We start from the raw sequence: 17,845 nt of genomic DNA on the forward strand, positions 1-17,845 counted from the left end.
TCTTCGGAAGCGTTTGAGAGAGGGACCCGTCCAAAATGACAGCTGCGAGAGAGGACACATTTTCCAAAGTCAGCGCCGAATGTGGTACAGATACACCTGTAAGAGATGACGAGAACAAGCTGATGATGTTAAAAGGTAAGTTCATATTTTGTCTGCTATAGATATGATCCGTTCCGGGCGCGTGAGCGAAACAAGGCTTTTGGTGAGGCATGGATGGTGTAGCTACAGCTGTCCAGCGTTAGCTGTTTAGCTAGCTAGTTAAAATCTCATTCCAAACAGTGTAAAACACGATATGTGCACCTCTGGCTCAAGTTAGATGGCTAGCTAGGAATGCACATGTTTCAGTAATTTCTGCATAAATGACGAGGTTAACCTGACCCCCCTTTCGCAGGTGGCGCTTTTCTCACCGCGGTGGGGGGCGCTGGTGTGATCGCCGGGTTCGGCACCACCTTGGCGATGGCCAAGAAGAAAAGTCCGGACTGGTTTAATAAGGTATGGAGGTATTTACCACTATACGCAAGCTTGCCACATTGTGGAGAACAATGACGTGACAGCAAGCCTTTTGGCACATGTGTGGCGGTTGGATCTGCCCGCAGATTTTGGCGATCAGTTGTGGTTAACAACATTTTACACCATGGGGTTGACATTCCTTTATTTTATTTTACGGTATAGATTAAATGTATGTGAATCGACAATCTTTCAGAAGGTTGAATATGAAGAAACCTGACGTCACAAATATTGTGGGGGCGTTTATGAAGGAGAGGAAGGTGAAAAAAGACACCGCGCGGATTTTGGGTTTTGTGCAGATAGGACAAATAGGTTCGGTTCAGATAGGACAACGTGACAACTCTCCTGCTCCAGCCGCTTGATACCGCGTTACGGGTCATTCTACCAGCCGCAAATGTGTCTTCGGGGACGGCAGGGGTCACGGAGCCGCTGCGGTACTCGCCATTACTGGCTGAAGTTTGTGTATTCTTCACGGCTGTAATTTATTTGAAAAATAGACATTTTCCCCCACAAACGTATATGTATCATACATATCATGCTACAGACAAATTATGTATCAATTGTCTTACTTAGTTCCTTTTGAAGAGTCGGGGCAGTTTATGAAAGATTTGTATTGCTTTTGCCGCTTGAAACATGGAACCGAGTCATTAATCCTCAATGACATAACCGCACTCTCTGTTGTTATGCCTTTGAAACGTGGACTTCGGCATCTGAAAGGCCCTTAAAACCACCTTAACAAGTATTCCTAAAACCTACAATATTCTAATTTCTTGACAAGAAAATGATTCAGTGAATCTGGTTACAGTATTTTGATTAAATGACATGATCAAAATTTTGATGGAGTCAAAAGAGACAGTTTTCTGGAGTAGCTGCCAAAGAGGTGTTGTTAGGTGCGCACAGAAACACACACACACACACACGTGTATGTAGAGGTAGTTAAAGCCTGAACCCAGCAGCCTTTTGAAAATCAGAACTCGCCGTTTTGACAGCCTGCTTGGTATTCTCCCCCTGCTCTAATTAAATTACGCCCATAGCACGACATGCTTATTTTTGTAAACCATACACGAGACCCAGTTTGGTATAAAGTTGCGCAGCGGCTTGCGTAGATCCTGTAGTTATTTTCATAGAAGACACGGTCAGGAGGACCAAACAGTGATTTCTTTGTTGTATTTTGTCCCTATTTTTAAACCGAAGTCCCATCTTTGTAAACATCCATTCGAGCCAAATATGCCTTTAATGTGGCCAGATTGGATTTGGTGCAGAGCTATGTGATTGTAAGGTCATCACAGATCAGATCAGAGCAGCACAGGCAGTGATGGTGTCAAAACTGTCTGCGGCAGAACCTGGGCTGCTGAAGTCCGAGGAGCTGTGTATACACATGCAAGCCAGGACGCATGTCATGTGTTTGGTGTGGCTCATGTTGATAAAAATGGCATCCCTTTTGTGACATATGGAGGTTGATCAGTTTTGTTCTGGGGTAGATTAAAAACTTGTGGAGCTGGTACCCTTGTCAGATGGAAGGGAAGGATGCATTGGCAAAAACCAGGGACCCCCTGCTAAGAATACCAGGGTGATAATTATCCAAATAAACATGCATCTGCGTAAAACAGAAGAGGAAAAACAGGCCTAATTGTTCTGGACTAGCTGTAGTGACCACTTTTGTGGTTCCAGGAAGGCTGTTCACAAGCGCAAACTCAGATGTTTGACTAAGCGTCAGAGACTCCGCCAGGAGAAATGGTCAAAAATTGCTCATGAGAAGAACATGAACCTAAATCTATAGGAACTGACTTTTCAGCATCATTGATGTGTCTTGGCCCACACGATATTGATTATGGATGTGTCAGTAAATTTGATCACTTTTTATTTTAAAACTTGTAGTCATTTGAAAAAACACATTTTGGTAGTATTAAATTGTAGCATGGGTGTCAGGGTCCTGGCCACATTCTGGAGCTCCTGACTGGATCTCATCAACACGGCCTCCCGAAAACAGCCTGCTCTTCACTGTGAGGGGTGCTCTCACTGCTGTTTTTAGGCTGGGTGGCCACATGTCACAGAAACAAATGGCAAAGGCCTAATTAGCAGCAGAGGGTTTCAGATCTGGGTGCTTCTACACGTGGCAGCAGGAGATGATAACTAAAGGGTGAGTCACAAAGCACCATGGGATTTCACTGTCCCCTACTCTCCTGTTCTCCATCTGGATCTCCAGCTCTGAATCCCTGCCCAGACCCCTGTCACCCAGACACACTCACTGACCTTTGAGCTAGAAGGAAATACTGGGTTTTGCATTTTGTGCCAAAGTAAAATTGTTGTAAAAAAAAAAAAAAACAGTTTTGCTGTAAATATATTAAGTGACACCAAGTGCAGTGGCATTAGTTGAGGGCTTTTTTAAAAAACTTATAACAGCGAAACTCCTCACATGTCCAGACATCAGCTATCATTCCTCTGAGTGTCATAAGTCTCGCCAGACTCTAATAATAGTAAATCTAATGAACTTCCCACGAAAAAAACACGGCAGGGTAATCACATTAAAATGGCTAATGAAGTTAGAGGTTATGTCTGTGTTTTCCATGGGAACTTGGCCTGTTTTTGAAAAACATACCGTAGCTGAAGGCGAATTTCCTTATTTGATCTGACAGTCGGCCATGATGGATTGGAGTCGGTACATTTGTGAAGTGGGTTTACGCATTGTGAATATCTGTTTTCTGCTTGATGCCCCAGAGGGTTCATGAGTGTGAAAAACATATGATTCATTCCCCGAATCCCTTCGGTCCCGAGAGCTGACGTCTGTGGCATGTGACACGAGGTCTGTCCATGTGGGTAACAGAATTATCAATATGTTCTATGCACTGATTTATCAATATATTGTATGCAATGATACATAGTCCCTGAAAGTTAAAGAACTCAAGTCTTTCAGTGATTGTTATATAGTTCCAACTGACCATGTTAGCAGAAAAACAAAACCTTTACAAAATCTCAGCTGACACGATCCTAATAAAAAGTCAACCGTAGGTCTTCGTTAGAATTGGGATGCTGACATTCTCAGCTGTAAAACCCCTTTCAGACCTTTCTCATGCAGACTTTAAACCACAGCTGTTGTGGAAATGTAGTAAAAACAAGCCCTCCCTGACGCGCTCTCTCTCTCTCTCGCAGGGTGTGGTGGCCACAGCGGCGGTGCCAGAGAGCGGGGCGTCCCTCGCCATGCGGGCCCTGGGATGGGGCTCTCTCTACGCCTGGTGCGGGGTCGGCCTGCTCAGTTTCACCATCTGGAAAGCTCTGGGGGTCCACAGTGTAAGTAGACGTTTCCCCTCCAGGCCCTCACAGCGTGGCCAATTCCAGGCTCAGCCACATGCAGTTACGCAGAGATTTATGCATGTGTGGCAAGCTCTATCATGTGGCCTCTGTACGTCGAGGCATACAGGGGTTTTAACTATGTCTGCAGCTGTTTTAAACTGGGTTTTGGAGCATATGAAGTGCTAAAAGTGCTGCTTGACTCTATATTACTTTCTAATGGTAATTACGTGTATGCAAGTGGTGTGTGAAGGCTGCTGCAGTTACAAACCTTTATCATTTTTGTCTTTCACAGCTAACGGAGTTTCGACAGAAGATGCAGTCCATCTTCCCAGCAATCCCGAAAAACCAGGAGGCGCAAGCCAGCAACGAGCCCATCAGCTGGGAGTCACTCTTCCAGTCCAAATGAGTGGGTGTCGGCCCCCTCAGCAGCTCTGGGGGCTGGGCCTGTCGGTGTGGAGAGGTGGAAGGTGGGAGGTTAGAGTGGAACATCAGTGACTGTGGCTGATTGGACCGAGGCGGCCTGCCTGGGGAGCTGGAGCCCCCTGCTGACAGGACAGCGCCCTCTAGCTGCCCTACTCAGAAGCTCGGCTGGTGGTTGTCACTCCTGTCAGTGGGTGTTTAGTTTGAGCGGTCAAACTCAAGACACTTCAGGCAAACCGCCTGTTGAAATGACACGTTTCACGCTGGGGCCAATCGCAGGCAGGGACGGAAGCCTACGTGTGACACTAAAGTGATAAATGGACTCCTCGTCTCCTACGAGTCAGTTTAAAACAGAGATGTGTGGTACCACTGGCCCTGCAGAGTGTCTCTGACTTCACCTGTGCGGTTAAATCAGGACAGGATGCTCCAGCCTGGTTTAGCTGCGTGGCTGATGACCTGTTGCGCCTAACGGGCACAGCTCAGCAGAGGGTTCCCTCCTGGGAAGGTGGGTAACTCTGGAGCTGATGTGTCAAAACAGCCTGCGGTTCTCAGCATGTCAAACCCCGACGGACTGAAACTGCTGGAGTGTGATCACTGGCTTCAAATCGCATGTAAAGTCTGACTAGTTTTGTCAATAAATGCTTGTATGTACTGTATATTACACAAGAAATTCACTGTGCGGGACATTTAGTAAAAACCCTTTGAGTATTTCATGTCTGATCTCAGTTTAACACCCACTTCACTCACCCCCTTTTCCTGGATTTAGAGGGGAACTGAATAATTTTGCAGCGTCTGGACTGCATTCCTGCACAGCCCTGATACACCCCTGTAACAGAGCCATATCCATTTCATACCGGTTTAGCTTCACTGCTGTAGCTCCTGAAGACAGATCAGCTGTATGGAGACATCACCGCTTATCTTTCTGCACACTGGGGTGGCTGTTCCATTCCAGTGGATAGAGTGCTCAGAGGCTCAGACTGTTCTGCTACGGACTGAAAGACGGCTGGAACCGAGTGATTCAGAAACTTCACAGCTTAACAGCGTGTTTTGCTATGATGACATTTATGAGAAATCTCAGTCAGGGTGACGACTGATATTCCATTGTTTGTTTGTTAAAATTACAGCTGATACTATTCATAATTAGGCCCTAGAAAGCTGTTAAAACAGATACTTCATCACATTAATGAGGGGAGGACCTTTTACTGCTGATAAATCTCTTCAGAGGAGGCAGTTCCACAATCAGACACTTCTCCGGCTTTACCCAGCTCTGTAATGACACAGATCTCTCAGGTCAAAAGACAAAGAAATCAAAACATTCTTCACAGTGACAAGATTTAATGTACATTTATTCTTAACATGTGGAACATATAGTATAAAGATTTTATACTGAATAAATGATGTTCATCGAATCGGCGGAAAAAGACTTTACAGTTTTTACATTTGTTTTTCTGTCATCCGATTACTACGCTGGAATACGGTTACGCCCATTTGCATGACTGACGGGAGAACAGAAATGTTCTGATTTGTTTTTGTGTCTTTAGTGATCTCAGCTAATTCCCACATCAACTAGAACTCACTCCCACATCTGGTCAACAGAGCTGTCCACTACAGAACGGAACACACAGAACTTTACATACAGGGACCGCTACCCTCATCTGGAGATATGACCGAAATAAAACTGTATAATAAAATTATGAATAATAATAATAAAGTACGTTTTTGCCTCAATTTGTAAATATATGTATTTTTAAAAAGAAAATAATGAAGTAAATTTGTTCAAAAAAGCAAAAAAAAAAAATTGAGGGTATGTCCAATGCACAACTTCTATATACATATCGGCCCACAGGCAAAAATGGTAAACGAAACCAATGTCATACAAGTACTGAAGAAACGGTTCCTTAGTGGAAGTTTACTTAGGCTGCAGCTGTGATCGGGCTAACAAGGAAGCATGTCAGTTTTACAAACCGAAGACTGCGTTCTCTATTCGTCTGGTAGGCTGACACAACACCGGTGGTCAAATTTTTATGTATTGCATGGTGTAAAAAACAATTCACATCTGTCAGTTTCCCTCCTCCCACCCAAGAAAAAGGCCAACTTGCACTAAATCCTATTGCACAACTCATTTGTTTCAGAGACGGACACTTTTATACAAGAGTAAAATCAGTGTTCTTTTTCCCCAACATGTGGCAAGAAAAGTACTATCTACAATATGTCTCACAATTTAAATAAATCTGCTTCCCAAAAACGAAACAAAACCACAGAGAAATATGAAGGAACAAATATAAAAACTCCAAGACATTTGAAAGAAAGAGCAATACAAGATAACTGAGGAACCCTCTCCAAAATTAGGCATCAATTTTTTGGTTAAATGAAAAAAAAGGAAATATTTAAAAACATAAAATGGCAAGTATTAAATATTTGTATTAAAATGATTTTTTAAAAATTCCAAAATGAAATTCTGAATGGGGCAGAGGAGCTATATCTGTATTTATATATATTTATAATATATATTTATTAAAAAAAAGAAAAATAAAACAAAAAAAAAAACTTTTGCATGTTTGGATTTAAATAAAAATATAATACCACTAATAAGACGTGCGTGTGGCTTTGCCTGGCCCTCGCCCCTCCCCAGCCTCCCCCCGACTCCCGGCGTCCCCCCCCCCCTCCCCACGCCCCTCCCCCGGGGTCTCCAGCGTCCGTCACGAGCGGCCCAGCTTAAAGAGTACTTCGCACATGATGGCCGCCACGGCCGAGTTCAACACGGAGGAGATGGCGATGTCCAGCAGCCGGCCCTCGTACAGAACGAACTCGGGCCGGTTCTCCTCCACACGGGCCAGCGCCAGGAGCGCCCTGGCGGCCCGGCACATCATGCTGACGCTGGGGGGGTCGGGGTGGGACGGCGCGGCGTGCAGCAGGCCGTGCTGGCCCTGCTGGTACTGCGCCACCGCCATGGCGACGCTGTCCTCCAGGAAGCCCACCAGGCTGCCGATGCTGCCCTTCTGCAGGGCGATGGCCCGGGCCGCCAGCCCGTCCCCCTGCGCCATGTTGGACAGCGCGGCCACCGCCATCTCCCGGCACACCTGGTTGCGGCGGTCACCCACATGCCGCACCAGCACGGCGAACAGCCGCTCCTGCCGGATGAAGGGGGGCGTGGCCAGCAGCAGGTCCACGTTGCCGTCCTGCACGCTCAGCTTGCACAGGCACTCCAGCACCAGCCGCTGCGGCGTGAGGGCGGAGCCCGGCCCCGCCCCAGGGAACGGGTCCTGGGCCTGCGCCGACGGGCACACCACCCAGTGCAGCAGCCCGTCCAGGATGGGCAGGCAGATGCTCTCGGGGTACAGCGACAGGTCCAGCTGGCCGGCCATGTTGGCCAGCGTCACCATGGTGTTCTCGCGCAGCGCAGCCAGGCAGTCCCACCGCCACTCATCGCGGCTGCAGGCGGCGGCCCGCTCCCGCCGCTCCTCCTCCCGCTGGTACGTCTGCGGCGCCTTCCTGCGCTGCGGGTGCTCGTGGTGCAGCAGGATCAGCCGGCCCAGGATGAGTAGCAGCCCCGGGTGGCGGGACAGCTCGGCGTCGTTGCCGGGCACGAAGGACAAGCCACGCACGATGTTGGAGACGCAGATGCAGCGCCGGGCGAGGGCGTCCTGCCAGGCGGAGGCGGTGGACAGCGGTGCCTCGTCCCACGCCCGCGGCTCATCCTCCAGCAGGGTGACCGGGTGCCGGCTCTCTGCCGGGTGGCTGCGGAAGGGGAAGGCCCCGGCCCCGCCCCGCGCGGGAGAGGCGCTGCCCTCCGATAGAGACCCCCGCCGGGCGCACAGCACGTCGTCGATGGTGGCGGTGATGTTGGTCTCCGCCTGCCGCCCCTCCTCTTCCTCCTCGTCCTCCTCCTCGCCTCCTGGCCGCCTCCGGCGCTCTTCAGCGGCCCTCCCTCCGAGCGGCTCACTCTTGCTTTCGAAGTGCGTCTGGATGTGGGCGGTGGAGTCCCCGCCCCCGGCCTGCCAGTGAAGCAGGCCGCTGCTGAACTCCTCTGGGCCCGGCCGGTCCGACGGCGCCTCCGCGGGGCTCTCCCCCTCCGCCTCATCCTCCTCGTCCTGCAGCTTCAGCGGGAGCCGGTCGTAGCGGCTGGCCTGTTTGGGCCGTGGCTCCGGCTCTTTGGGAGGCTGTTCGGCGGGGCCCTCCTCACCCTCCTCTGACTCCTCCTTTACCGCGGCCTCGAGTGCAGGCTCCTCCTTTCTCACCTCTGGCTCCGCCTTCTCCGCACTGGGCGGGGCCTCCTCTGGCCCCGCCTCTGGTTTCTCCTCGCCCAGCTCCGTCTCCATCTCTGATTCGCTGCCGCACTCCGGGCTGGCAGGCTCCTCCTCCTGGCTGACGATGGGCCCCAGCAGGGTCTTCTGGCCTTCAGTGCCCACCTCGTACTCCTCCAGGATGCCGAAGATCTCGATCAGGCACCTCCGGAAGTACTCCACGATCAGCTCCAGGAATCCAGGCAGCTGGATCAAAATGAAAAGTGACATGTCAATATTCTCTTTGTTTATGGTTTACCCCAATATGTCATCACATTTATGCCCCCGGGTTTCCCCGGAGCGGATTCAGCTGACGCTCCACTGAGCAAACACACGTCCATCAGTTAGATGACATGAATACATACAGACACCTCATCAATCAGCTAGAGGCTATATGTACATACACAGCTGATCAATTAACCAGAGGACTGGAATATATATAGACCTGATCACTCGGGTAGGATCAGAGAAGGATTAACAAAAAACAGCTGCAATGAGTGTTATATTGTACGATCACAGGTTTTTAGCATTTTACACACACACGTGCACACACACACACACGCACGCACACGCACACACAGCATACAGTACGTGATGGAGTATGGGCTGTTTATATCATACAGTAAGTATGTTACTCTGTTGATGGCAGTGTGCTGTGTGGCCAGCAGGGGGCTCTGCAGGCCTACCTGGGACAGGGTGAAGGAGCTCACAGTGCTGTCATCAAACAGAAGGATGTTGATGGTGTCCAGGGCCCAGGTGCTCTCTGCCAGCAGGCCTGACTTGAGTGACATCATCACACGCCACGCCTCTGGTGTTCCTGTGTGGAGGTCAGAGATCAGGCCCTTGGCATAAGATAATACAGACAGCTCACGATATGATATGATGAACCATGAAGTGCTGGGTAAACTATATTGAAATCTGATTGGGTGGAATAAGGCAACGTGGGTCAGTCTCACTCCTCGTGTGCATGCTGCCCTCTAGTGTGTAAAATTCTGTCAGTGCAATGCTTTAAAGTTACAGGACAATTCAAATTAGCTGAATGCACTTTTCTTACAAGTCGGCACTGTGAGCAATTTTAAATTCCCCAGGAAAAATAGAACAATGTTAAACACTCAGAACATACAAACATGAAATCATTATTGGTTTAAAATCCATGCTGATACTTTCTCAGAAAATAAGAAACAGATCAGATATAGATCAGGTACAGATCAGACCCAGATCAGGTACAGATCGGGTAAAGATTGGGTACAGATCAGATACAGATCAGGTAAAGATTGAGTACAGATCAGATACAGATCGAGTACAGATAAGGCATAAAGCCTACCGGTGTCCTTGGAGGTGAGTTTGCGGCGTTGTTTCAGGAGGGGCTGGGTGGCCTCCACCGACCCCGGGGGGAAGCTGACCTCCCTGTGGTGGGGCAGGACAGGCTGGCCGAGGGGGGGCGGAGCCCCCTGGGAGCTGGGCATCGCCATGCCCCCCTTGGCCATCTTCATGGAGGCCATGAAGTGCGCCTTGCTGGGTGACATGTGGGCCTCCATGGAGCGCTGGAAGGAGGCGGGGCTGGGGGCCCGGGAGGTGTGGTTAGGGATGGCAGGAGGTGTCTGATAGGAGGACAGGGGCGGCCTGGTCGTCATTGGGGGCATGGAGCTGGAGGACGAAGAGGAGGAGGAGGAAGAGGAGGGGGTGGAGGGCAGGAAGGGGGACTGGCGCTGGCTGGGGTGGCGGGGCCACGGCCCGTCCTGGCTGGGCCGGCCCTCCACGTCCTCCCCCCTGCCCATGGCGGGGTAGGGCGGCCCCTGGCCCTGCCGGTTGGGGTAGGGGTAGGGCATGTCTGTCCTGGAGGGCCACATGTTGGGCTGAGGCCCCTCGGCGGTGCTGGAGGAGGCGGGGGGCTGCAGGGGGGGCATGCCGTGCTGAGGGGCCGTCTGTCCCGGTGCCTGCACGCGCTCGCGCCCGTAGCCGTAGGGGAAGGACCCCTGCATGGGCCGGCGCTCGGGACCCATGTACCCCCCGCTGTACTGGGGGTACAGCTCCTGCTGACCCCCGTACTGCATGCCATACACCTCTCCCTCGTGCCTCTTGGCGGGGGGGCCGTACATCCCGTCCATGGGCCGCTTGTAGCCCTGTGTGTGGAGGGAGGAGAAGCGACCTGATTGGTGGGTTTCCTGCAGGTGCAGGTAAGGTTAAGGTAAGTGCAGGTTATGTGTTCTGCGTTACAGGTGTGACTCCCACAGGGAGGACAGGAGCAGTGCCACGGTGTGATGGTGTGACGGTGTGACGGTGTGATGGTGTGACGGTGTGATGGTGTGATGGTGTGATGGTGTGACGGTGTGATGGCTCGGTGATGGTGTGACGGTGTGATGGCTCGGTGATGGGGAGGATTGCAGCAGTATGACGGTATGACAGTATGACAGTATGACGGCTCGGTGTGCCGGCTCTCTCTCTCTCACCTGCTGCTGGGGGAACATCCCTGGCTGGGGTCCCCCGTATGGCATGCTGTGGGGGTACTGCTGGCTGTAACCATCGTGCCTGAGGAGGAGACGGCAGGGTGAGTACTGACACGGGAGAAAACACACACACACACACACACGCGCACGCACGCACACACACACGCACGCACGCACACGCACACACAGTGTGTGAGGATTCTCACCTCTGCTGGGAGGGGTATCTGTTCGGGGAGTACATGCTGGGGTCGCTGTTGGAAGGCACCATGTTGTTCTGATTGGCGGGGGGAGCCATGCCACCCTCTGGCCCCATCACATGGTCTGGTCTGCTGGACACAGACAGCACAATCAGACACAACCAGAGGAGTTAAAACCCTCTACCTACCAGGGGGAGTTAAAACCCTCCACCTACCAGGGGGAGTTAAAACCCTCCACCTACCAGGGGAGTAATAACCCTCTACCTACCAGGGGAGTTAAAACCCTCGACCTACCAGGGGGAGTTAAAACCCTCCACCTACCAGGGGGAGTTAAAACCCTCCACCTACCAGGGGGAGTTAAAACCCTCCACCTACTAGGGGAGTTAAAACCCTCCACCTACTAGGGGAGTTAAAACCCTCCACCTACTAGGGGAGTTAAAACCCTCCACCTACTAGGGGAGTTAAAACCCTCCACCTACTAGGGGAGTTAAAACCCTCCACCTACTAGGGGAGTTAAAACCCTCCACCTACCAGGAGACATTCCTCTAACACTGAGATGATGTGGCACTGTAACACCACAGCATGGCAGTGCTGTAGCCAGACTCACGCCCGTTTGGACGTTTTGGAGTTTGGAACCCATACTCTGAGTGTGTTTTTGGTCAGGATGGGCAGCTCTACCCACCTCCTGTCGTACCCGGGGCCGTAGGGGTACTGCGGGCGCTGTCCCATTCCCAAAACAGCCATGGGGCCAGAGGGGCCGCCTCTGCCGTAGATGTCCTGCATGCCTCCGCTGGGCACCTGTCCCGGCATGAAGGGCTCACCTCCACCTGCTGGAGAGGAGAGACAGGAGCTCGAGACTCGGCACACAGCCGGAGCAACCCGCTGCCCCCGTGCCCCCTCCCGGTATCTCCTCACAAACAGAAACACATCCCGGATAAACCGTTTACAGAGCCCGGAACAATATCCCGAGAAGATATTTCAAACAAAGTTTGTTACTCTAAAACATATTTGTCACCATTCTGTTGATACCATAAAAAAGGGGTGAAAACAGATTATCTTTAAACCCTCTCTGTAAGGATAATGGTGACATTTTCTCCCACTAGGGGGCAGTGTTGTCACGCAGGTGATCAGCCTTGACAGACAGGATGCTGCGTTTCCCACTGCTGTTGGAGAGACCAGTTTCTGAAATCACTGAAGGTGCAGAGTGATGAATGAGATTTGCTACACAGCTCATTGCTGGCCAGTCTGGGGCACAGAGAGAGCGAATCGATGGAGTGTACTGTCCTTAATCAGAAACAGAGAGACGGGGATTACAGACCAGGGCTGCTCCTCTCAGAGCCGTGTGATGAACAGAGGGTGGAGCATGGCCACAGCCACTCCCACCCTCACCCATACCCACACACTAAACCACACCCACAGTCACTGCCACACCCATAACCACACCCACACCCATACTCACACGCGAAGCCACACCCACAGCCACACCCACCTTTCCGCGCGCTGGCCTCGTACTGCATCCTCATCAGGGCGTCGGGGGCATTCCCGCCCTGCTGGTAGGGGGTGCCAGGGGTGAGGGAGCCCCGCTTTTGGAAGGCAGGGTCACTGACCTCTGAGAAGGGGTCCTGCACGCTGATGGAGTTATTCCTGCTGCAGACAGGGAAGAAAGAGGAGGAGAGCACGGTGTCAGACTCGGCGCCGGACTCGGGGCGCCGGACTCGGGGCGCCGGACTCGGGGAGCCGGACTCGGGGAGCCGGACTCGGGGAGCCGGACTCGGGGAGCCGGACTCGGGGCGCCGGACTCGGGGCGCCGGACTCGGGGCGCCGGACTCGGGGCGGGACCTCAAGCAGTCACTAAAACCTAGTCTGATATGCTAATACAAAAACCATGGCAACTACAGCAAGTAAAAATAATTAGAGTAACTGCTGCAAAATAATAAATCTGACTCCATAGAAATGCAATATTTTTGATTTAGTCGCTTGCGAAAGAAAAAGAAGTGCTTCCAGTTGTGAAATAAATAAACTGATCTTGGGTAAGAACAGAAACAAACCCTAACACATAACTGACATAACTAACCAAAATTCAGGGGAGATGGTTTGTACAGTAACTATAGTAAATAATGGTTAAAACATTCAGAAACCATCTGTGCTCATACTTAAGTTTTAAAAATGAAATGCCCTGTTTAAGTGAAGTGGTCTGCTGCCATTAGAGTACATATTTAAATGTAATTAAAGGAAAACTATACTGCTGATGGTCAAACTCCACTGAAACACTGACACAGTCAAACACCACTGAAACACTGACACACTAAAACTCCAATGAAACACTGACACACTAAAACTCCAATGAAACACTGACACAGTCAAACACCACTGAAACACTGACACACTAAAACTCCACTGAAACACTGACACAGTAAAACTCCAATGAAACACTGACACAGTCAAACACCACTGAAACACTGACACACTAAAACTCCACTGAAACACTGACACACTAAAACTCCAATGAAACACTGACACAGTCAAACACCACTGAAACACTGACACACTAAAACTCCACTGAAACACTGACACAGTGAAACTCCAATGAAACACTGACACAGTCAAACACCACTGAAACACTGACACACTAAAACTCCACTGAAACACTGACACAGTAAAACTCCACTGAAACACTGACACAGTAAAACTCCAATGAAACACTGACACAGTCAAACACCACTGACACTGACAGCCAAACGCCAGCAGAACTCTGTGTCCGAGACCCAGGTGAGTCCCACAATCCTGCCATCAACAGACACGGTACTGAAACACTGGGAATCACCGGTCACGAAAAACTAGCTTAATGCAACTTCAAAGGCCAAATGGCTACACAACATAGTGCATTACTATATTATTTAATTAGCTATGGGTACATATGTTTTAAGGTCGTTCCTGTAATGTTCTACAAATTTTGTTATTTGTATGCTCAGCGATGAATATGTCACAGGCCATGATTCATCAGCACTCAGGTTCTGAGTAAGTGTGACTGCCTATTAGCAGAAAGGTAATTGTTATTAATGTCGGTCCGCTCATGCATACAAATGAGCTGGAGCAGGATGTCTCGGTCCCTTTTAATTCAAAGAGTTGACAACTGCACTCAAACGCTAATGGCTACAGCCTGAACTCCACTGGCAGCCCCGGTTTATGATGGCAAAGACTTGATGTGCTGCACCTACAGATTCTCTCTGTGCAGGTGAAATGCAATCAATTTTGTTCAAAGCAAATCTGAGGTGCTTTTCACTCAGCGGTCAAACGGATTCACATCAATCACTACCGAAGGAACTGGGGTGAATGCTTCGCTCCAGGGTTAAATGCTTCATGAAGCTCCACACATCCACCCTAAAGCGCCCGGATTTGTCCCTACCTGCTGCCCTGCTGGGGGGGCATCTGTCCGTGGGGGGTGGAGGCAGGGGTGGGAGGCTTCAGGTCTCCTGGCATCTCCGTCATCGAGCTGCTGCCTGTGGACTGGGGCGTCTGGGGGCCCTGCAGCGACCCTGAATTTGCTGGAGAGAGAAACAAGAGGACCAATGAAACAGGGATCTCAGATGACCCCTCAGAGGGGTCATGACGCGGACAGGCCTCACGCGCGCTCAGTAACAGCGCTGCTCAGAGAACACAGTGCCCACGAGGGCGTACCCCTCCCCCAAGTCCCCACAGTGCTGCTCTGGAGGGACCCAGAGAGGAGAGGTCAGGGTTACTGACACACGGCTCAAAGGAACCGGAGAAGCTAGTGTGAGTGTGTGTGACTGCCTCCAGTCCTTGCTCAGACAGACACATGTCCTACACATACACACACATACACACACACAGACACAGACACAGACACAGACACACACACACACACACACACACGTCTTACACGTACACACACACACACACACACGCACAATTTCAGTGATGTCTTTGCTGTTCTGCAGCTGAGATCGGGACACCCCACAAAGTGAGAAACTGCAGGTGAGCCCAGAGACCACACCCTCACAGGATGGTATAGGATTGGCTGCCGTTCAGCGCGACCCCAGCCTATGACCTGCCCCTTTTGGCATTTTTCATCTTGTAGAAGAATCTGAACATTATGTGGGACATAATGGAACTGCCAGCCATTGAAGCGGAGCGGCACTGTATTATAATATCAGTGAGGAAATATGCTGCCGCTGAGACGTCCTGTCCTGAGCTACCGTTAGCGTCTGTGAGGACGGTAACAGGAAAGCGAGAGGGAAAGGATTACAACAGGCTCACTGTGTCAGGACTACACTCACGCTGAAATAAGAACTCTGGCGCTTGTGTGGATGTACTGTATTTCTTTCGATTAGATTTGTTTAATAACCAGTGACATCAGTGAAAGCATGCTGCCACTGCCTTCTTCAGCGTTTAGGGTTTACTGCTAGCTATCATCAGCTAACCCGCTATAATAGTGTTTCATCGATAATATCTTCGTCCTTTTTTAATGCATCGGGTTCCTGTACTTGGAAGACATATGGTTTTAAAACAATCCTGGTAACACTAACAGAGGAAAACACTAGCATAGCCAGAATGAGAACTCCCTTTTTGAGAAGATGTAGAATGACTGTCTCTACCAAACCCTGCAGCTGGAGCAGGACTTCCGGAAAATGTGACGCAAACAGAGAAGCTACAGACCCTTAAGCAAAAGCATAAAGTGGAAAAGCAGTTCATCTTGTATATATATTCAGAACTGGGGCTATATTAGGAGCACCATCAGAGCTCTCTTCTTTTACCTGAGGTATTCCAGAAAAATGGGAAAAAAAAACTGCTGTGAAATGTGCATCATGAATTCCCTGCCCCCATGTAACAGCAGAGAGAGAGAGGAAGTGGGAATTAACTGTACCAGAGAGGGAGGGAAGGAAGGAGAGGGGGAGAGAGAGAGAGAGAGAGAGGGGGAGAGAGAGAGAGAGAGAGAGAGAGAGAGAGAGAGAGAGAGTGGGACACGCGCCTGTGGGATTCTCTTTCAAGGAAATCCCCTGACAGGCTGCCAGGGGCCACAATGCTCTCTCAGTCAGGAGAGGTAAACAATGCAAAGTTTACACGAGGTCAAGTGCATTCACATACCTCAGACGCCACCGCCCGCGCACTCACACACACACACACACACACACACACAGCCCGCGCACTCACACACACACACACAGCCCGCGCACTCACACTCACACACACACACACACACTCACACACACACACACACACACACACACACACACACACACACACAGCGTGAACTCGAGTGCCCTCTGTTCTGCATCCACAGCGAGCGAGAGGGAGGGAGAGAGAGAGCAAGAGAGAGAGAGCACAGACCGGGAAAAAAAAACCCTGCTGCCTCACTGGTCTGCCGTAGTGAATGGAGGTCAAATAGAGGTCATTTCTGTTTATATATTCCTGACTCCTCCCCCATCAATCCTCCTCAGGGGGAATTCCCTGCCTGGCTGTCTGACAGCTCTCTCTCTCGCTCGCTCTCTCTCCCTGTCATTCTCTCATTCTCTCTCTCTCTCTCTCTCTCACTTGCCCACTCGCTCTCTCTCTGACGTCATGGTCTGTCAGCTGTTTCTGTGCTCAGACACACTGAGCAGCCACCTGTGAGAGGAGTGTAACGGATGGTGGGAAACAGGCAGGATGAGCCGAGCTGAGGAGAGGCGGCAGAGGGAGTTCGCTCCACAGCGGAGGAAACGCACCATCACTGGGCTGCACCCCCTCTCTTCCAGGGCGTTACACCCCCTCACTGCCAGGGCGTTACACCCCCTCACTGCCAGGGCGTTACATCCCCTCACTGCCAGGGCGTTACACCCCCTCACTGCCAGGGTGTTATACCCCCTCACTGCCAGTGGCCTAACACTCCCTCTCTGCCAGGGCCTTCTACCCCCTCTCTGCCAGGGCCTTATACCCCCTCACTGCCCTCTGTCTGCAGAGTCGCATGTCTGAGAGTCACCTCTGACTCCTCAGGTCTGAGATTCACGTCTGACTCCTCAGTGAGAAGACCTTTCCTCTCCACTCACTGGTTTGAATAACACACCATCAAAATCAGTCATTTCCTGATATTTGGCCACGCCAGCTGAAGAACTACAAAAACCCATGGGATTTGTGGTGTGAATTTCTAATGCATCTGCAAATTCCATTCGCCTTCACCACAAGTTGAGTGTTCCTGAATGACGATCAAGGTGACTTTTACCAAAATCAGCAGCTCCAAGCGTTACTCCATAATATTCCTTTCTTAAAATTTTTAATTAAATTTCTCTATACCACCATCAAGATACTGGCTTCAACAAAACAAAGCATGCTGGACAGGGAATGTCTACATCCCAAAACATATCAAAGAAAGCTCATTAAAGGCATATGCACACGGACGCTCAACTGACAGACTGAAAAGAGTGCCTTATTGATATATGCACATGTAAGCTATACTGACACAATGAGAAGCTCCTCTCGGCATATCGCCTAGGAACTGCATTTCACCCTATAGGAGCCTTAACCTACTGATATAATCACAACCATTTCCATCCCCCAGGAACCAAAACTCAAACCTAGCGATACGGATGACCCATACAGGTATACATACTTCATTTGAAACACTCCTGTAAAAATGTTATTGGACCTAAAAATGCATATGCCAGTTTATTCCAACAGAAATTTCAGATTTAAAACAAGAGATCAC

General features: G+C 50.4%; 2 protein-coding genes across 12 annotated transcripts in view; one reads left to right on the plus strand and one right to left on the minus strand.

The window, feature by feature from the left end:
- The first annotated feature begins 34 nt into the window (after window positions 1-34).
- Window positions 35-4,496, plus strand: tmem242 (transmembrane protein 242). Its single transcript, XM_036549245.1, has 4 exons — window positions 35-135; window positions 392-492; window positions 3,658-3,795; window positions 4,091-4,496. The coding sequence occupies exons 1-4, from the start codon at window positions 36-38 to the stop codon at window positions 4,202-4,204; spliced, it is 453 nt and encodes a 150-aa protein (XP_036405138.1). The 5' UTR covers window position 35; the 3' UTR covers window positions 4,205-4,496.
- A 2,409-nt stretch (window positions 4,497-6,905) lies between these two features.
- The window catches only part of arid1b (AT rich interactive domain 1B (SWI1-like)), a 96,534-nt gene continuing 85,594 nt past the window's right edge, over window positions 6,906-17,845 (minus strand). For 3 of the 11 annotated variants that reach the window (XM_036549231.1, XM_036549226.1, XM_036549223.1), the window contains 8 exons: window positions 14,552-14,690; window positions 12,635-12,792; window positions 11,828-11,975; window positions 11,155-11,277; window positions 10,952-11,030; window positions 9,826-10,624; window positions 9,188-9,318; window positions 6,906-8,708 (listed from right to left, as the gene is read on the minus strand). In XM_036549231.1, coding sequence (XP_036405124.1) covers window positions 6,918-8,708; window positions 9,188-9,318; window positions 9,826-10,624; window positions 10,952-11,030; window positions 11,155-11,277; window positions 11,828-11,975; window positions 12,635-12,792; window positions 14,552-14,690 — 3,368 coding nt within the window. In that variant the 3' untranslated portion in view covers window positions 6,906-6,917. The remainder of the gene's footprint in view (window positions 8,709-9,187; window positions 9,319-9,825; window positions 10,625-10,951; window positions 11,031-11,154; window positions 11,278-11,827; window positions 11,976-12,634; window positions 12,793-14,551; window positions 14,691-17,845) is intronic. The other 8 variants (XM_036549232.1, XM_036549229.1, XM_036549233.1 and 5 more) reach the window with 6 other exon arrangements.

Source organism: Megalops cyprinoides, chromosome 17 (assembly GCF_013368585.1).
Source record: "Megalops cyprinoides isolate fMegCyp1 chromosome 17, fMegCyp1.pri, whole genome shotgun sequence".
Taxonomy (NCBI): Eukaryota; Metazoa; Chordata; class Actinopteri; order Elopiformes; family Megalopidae; genus Megalops; species Megalops cyprinoides.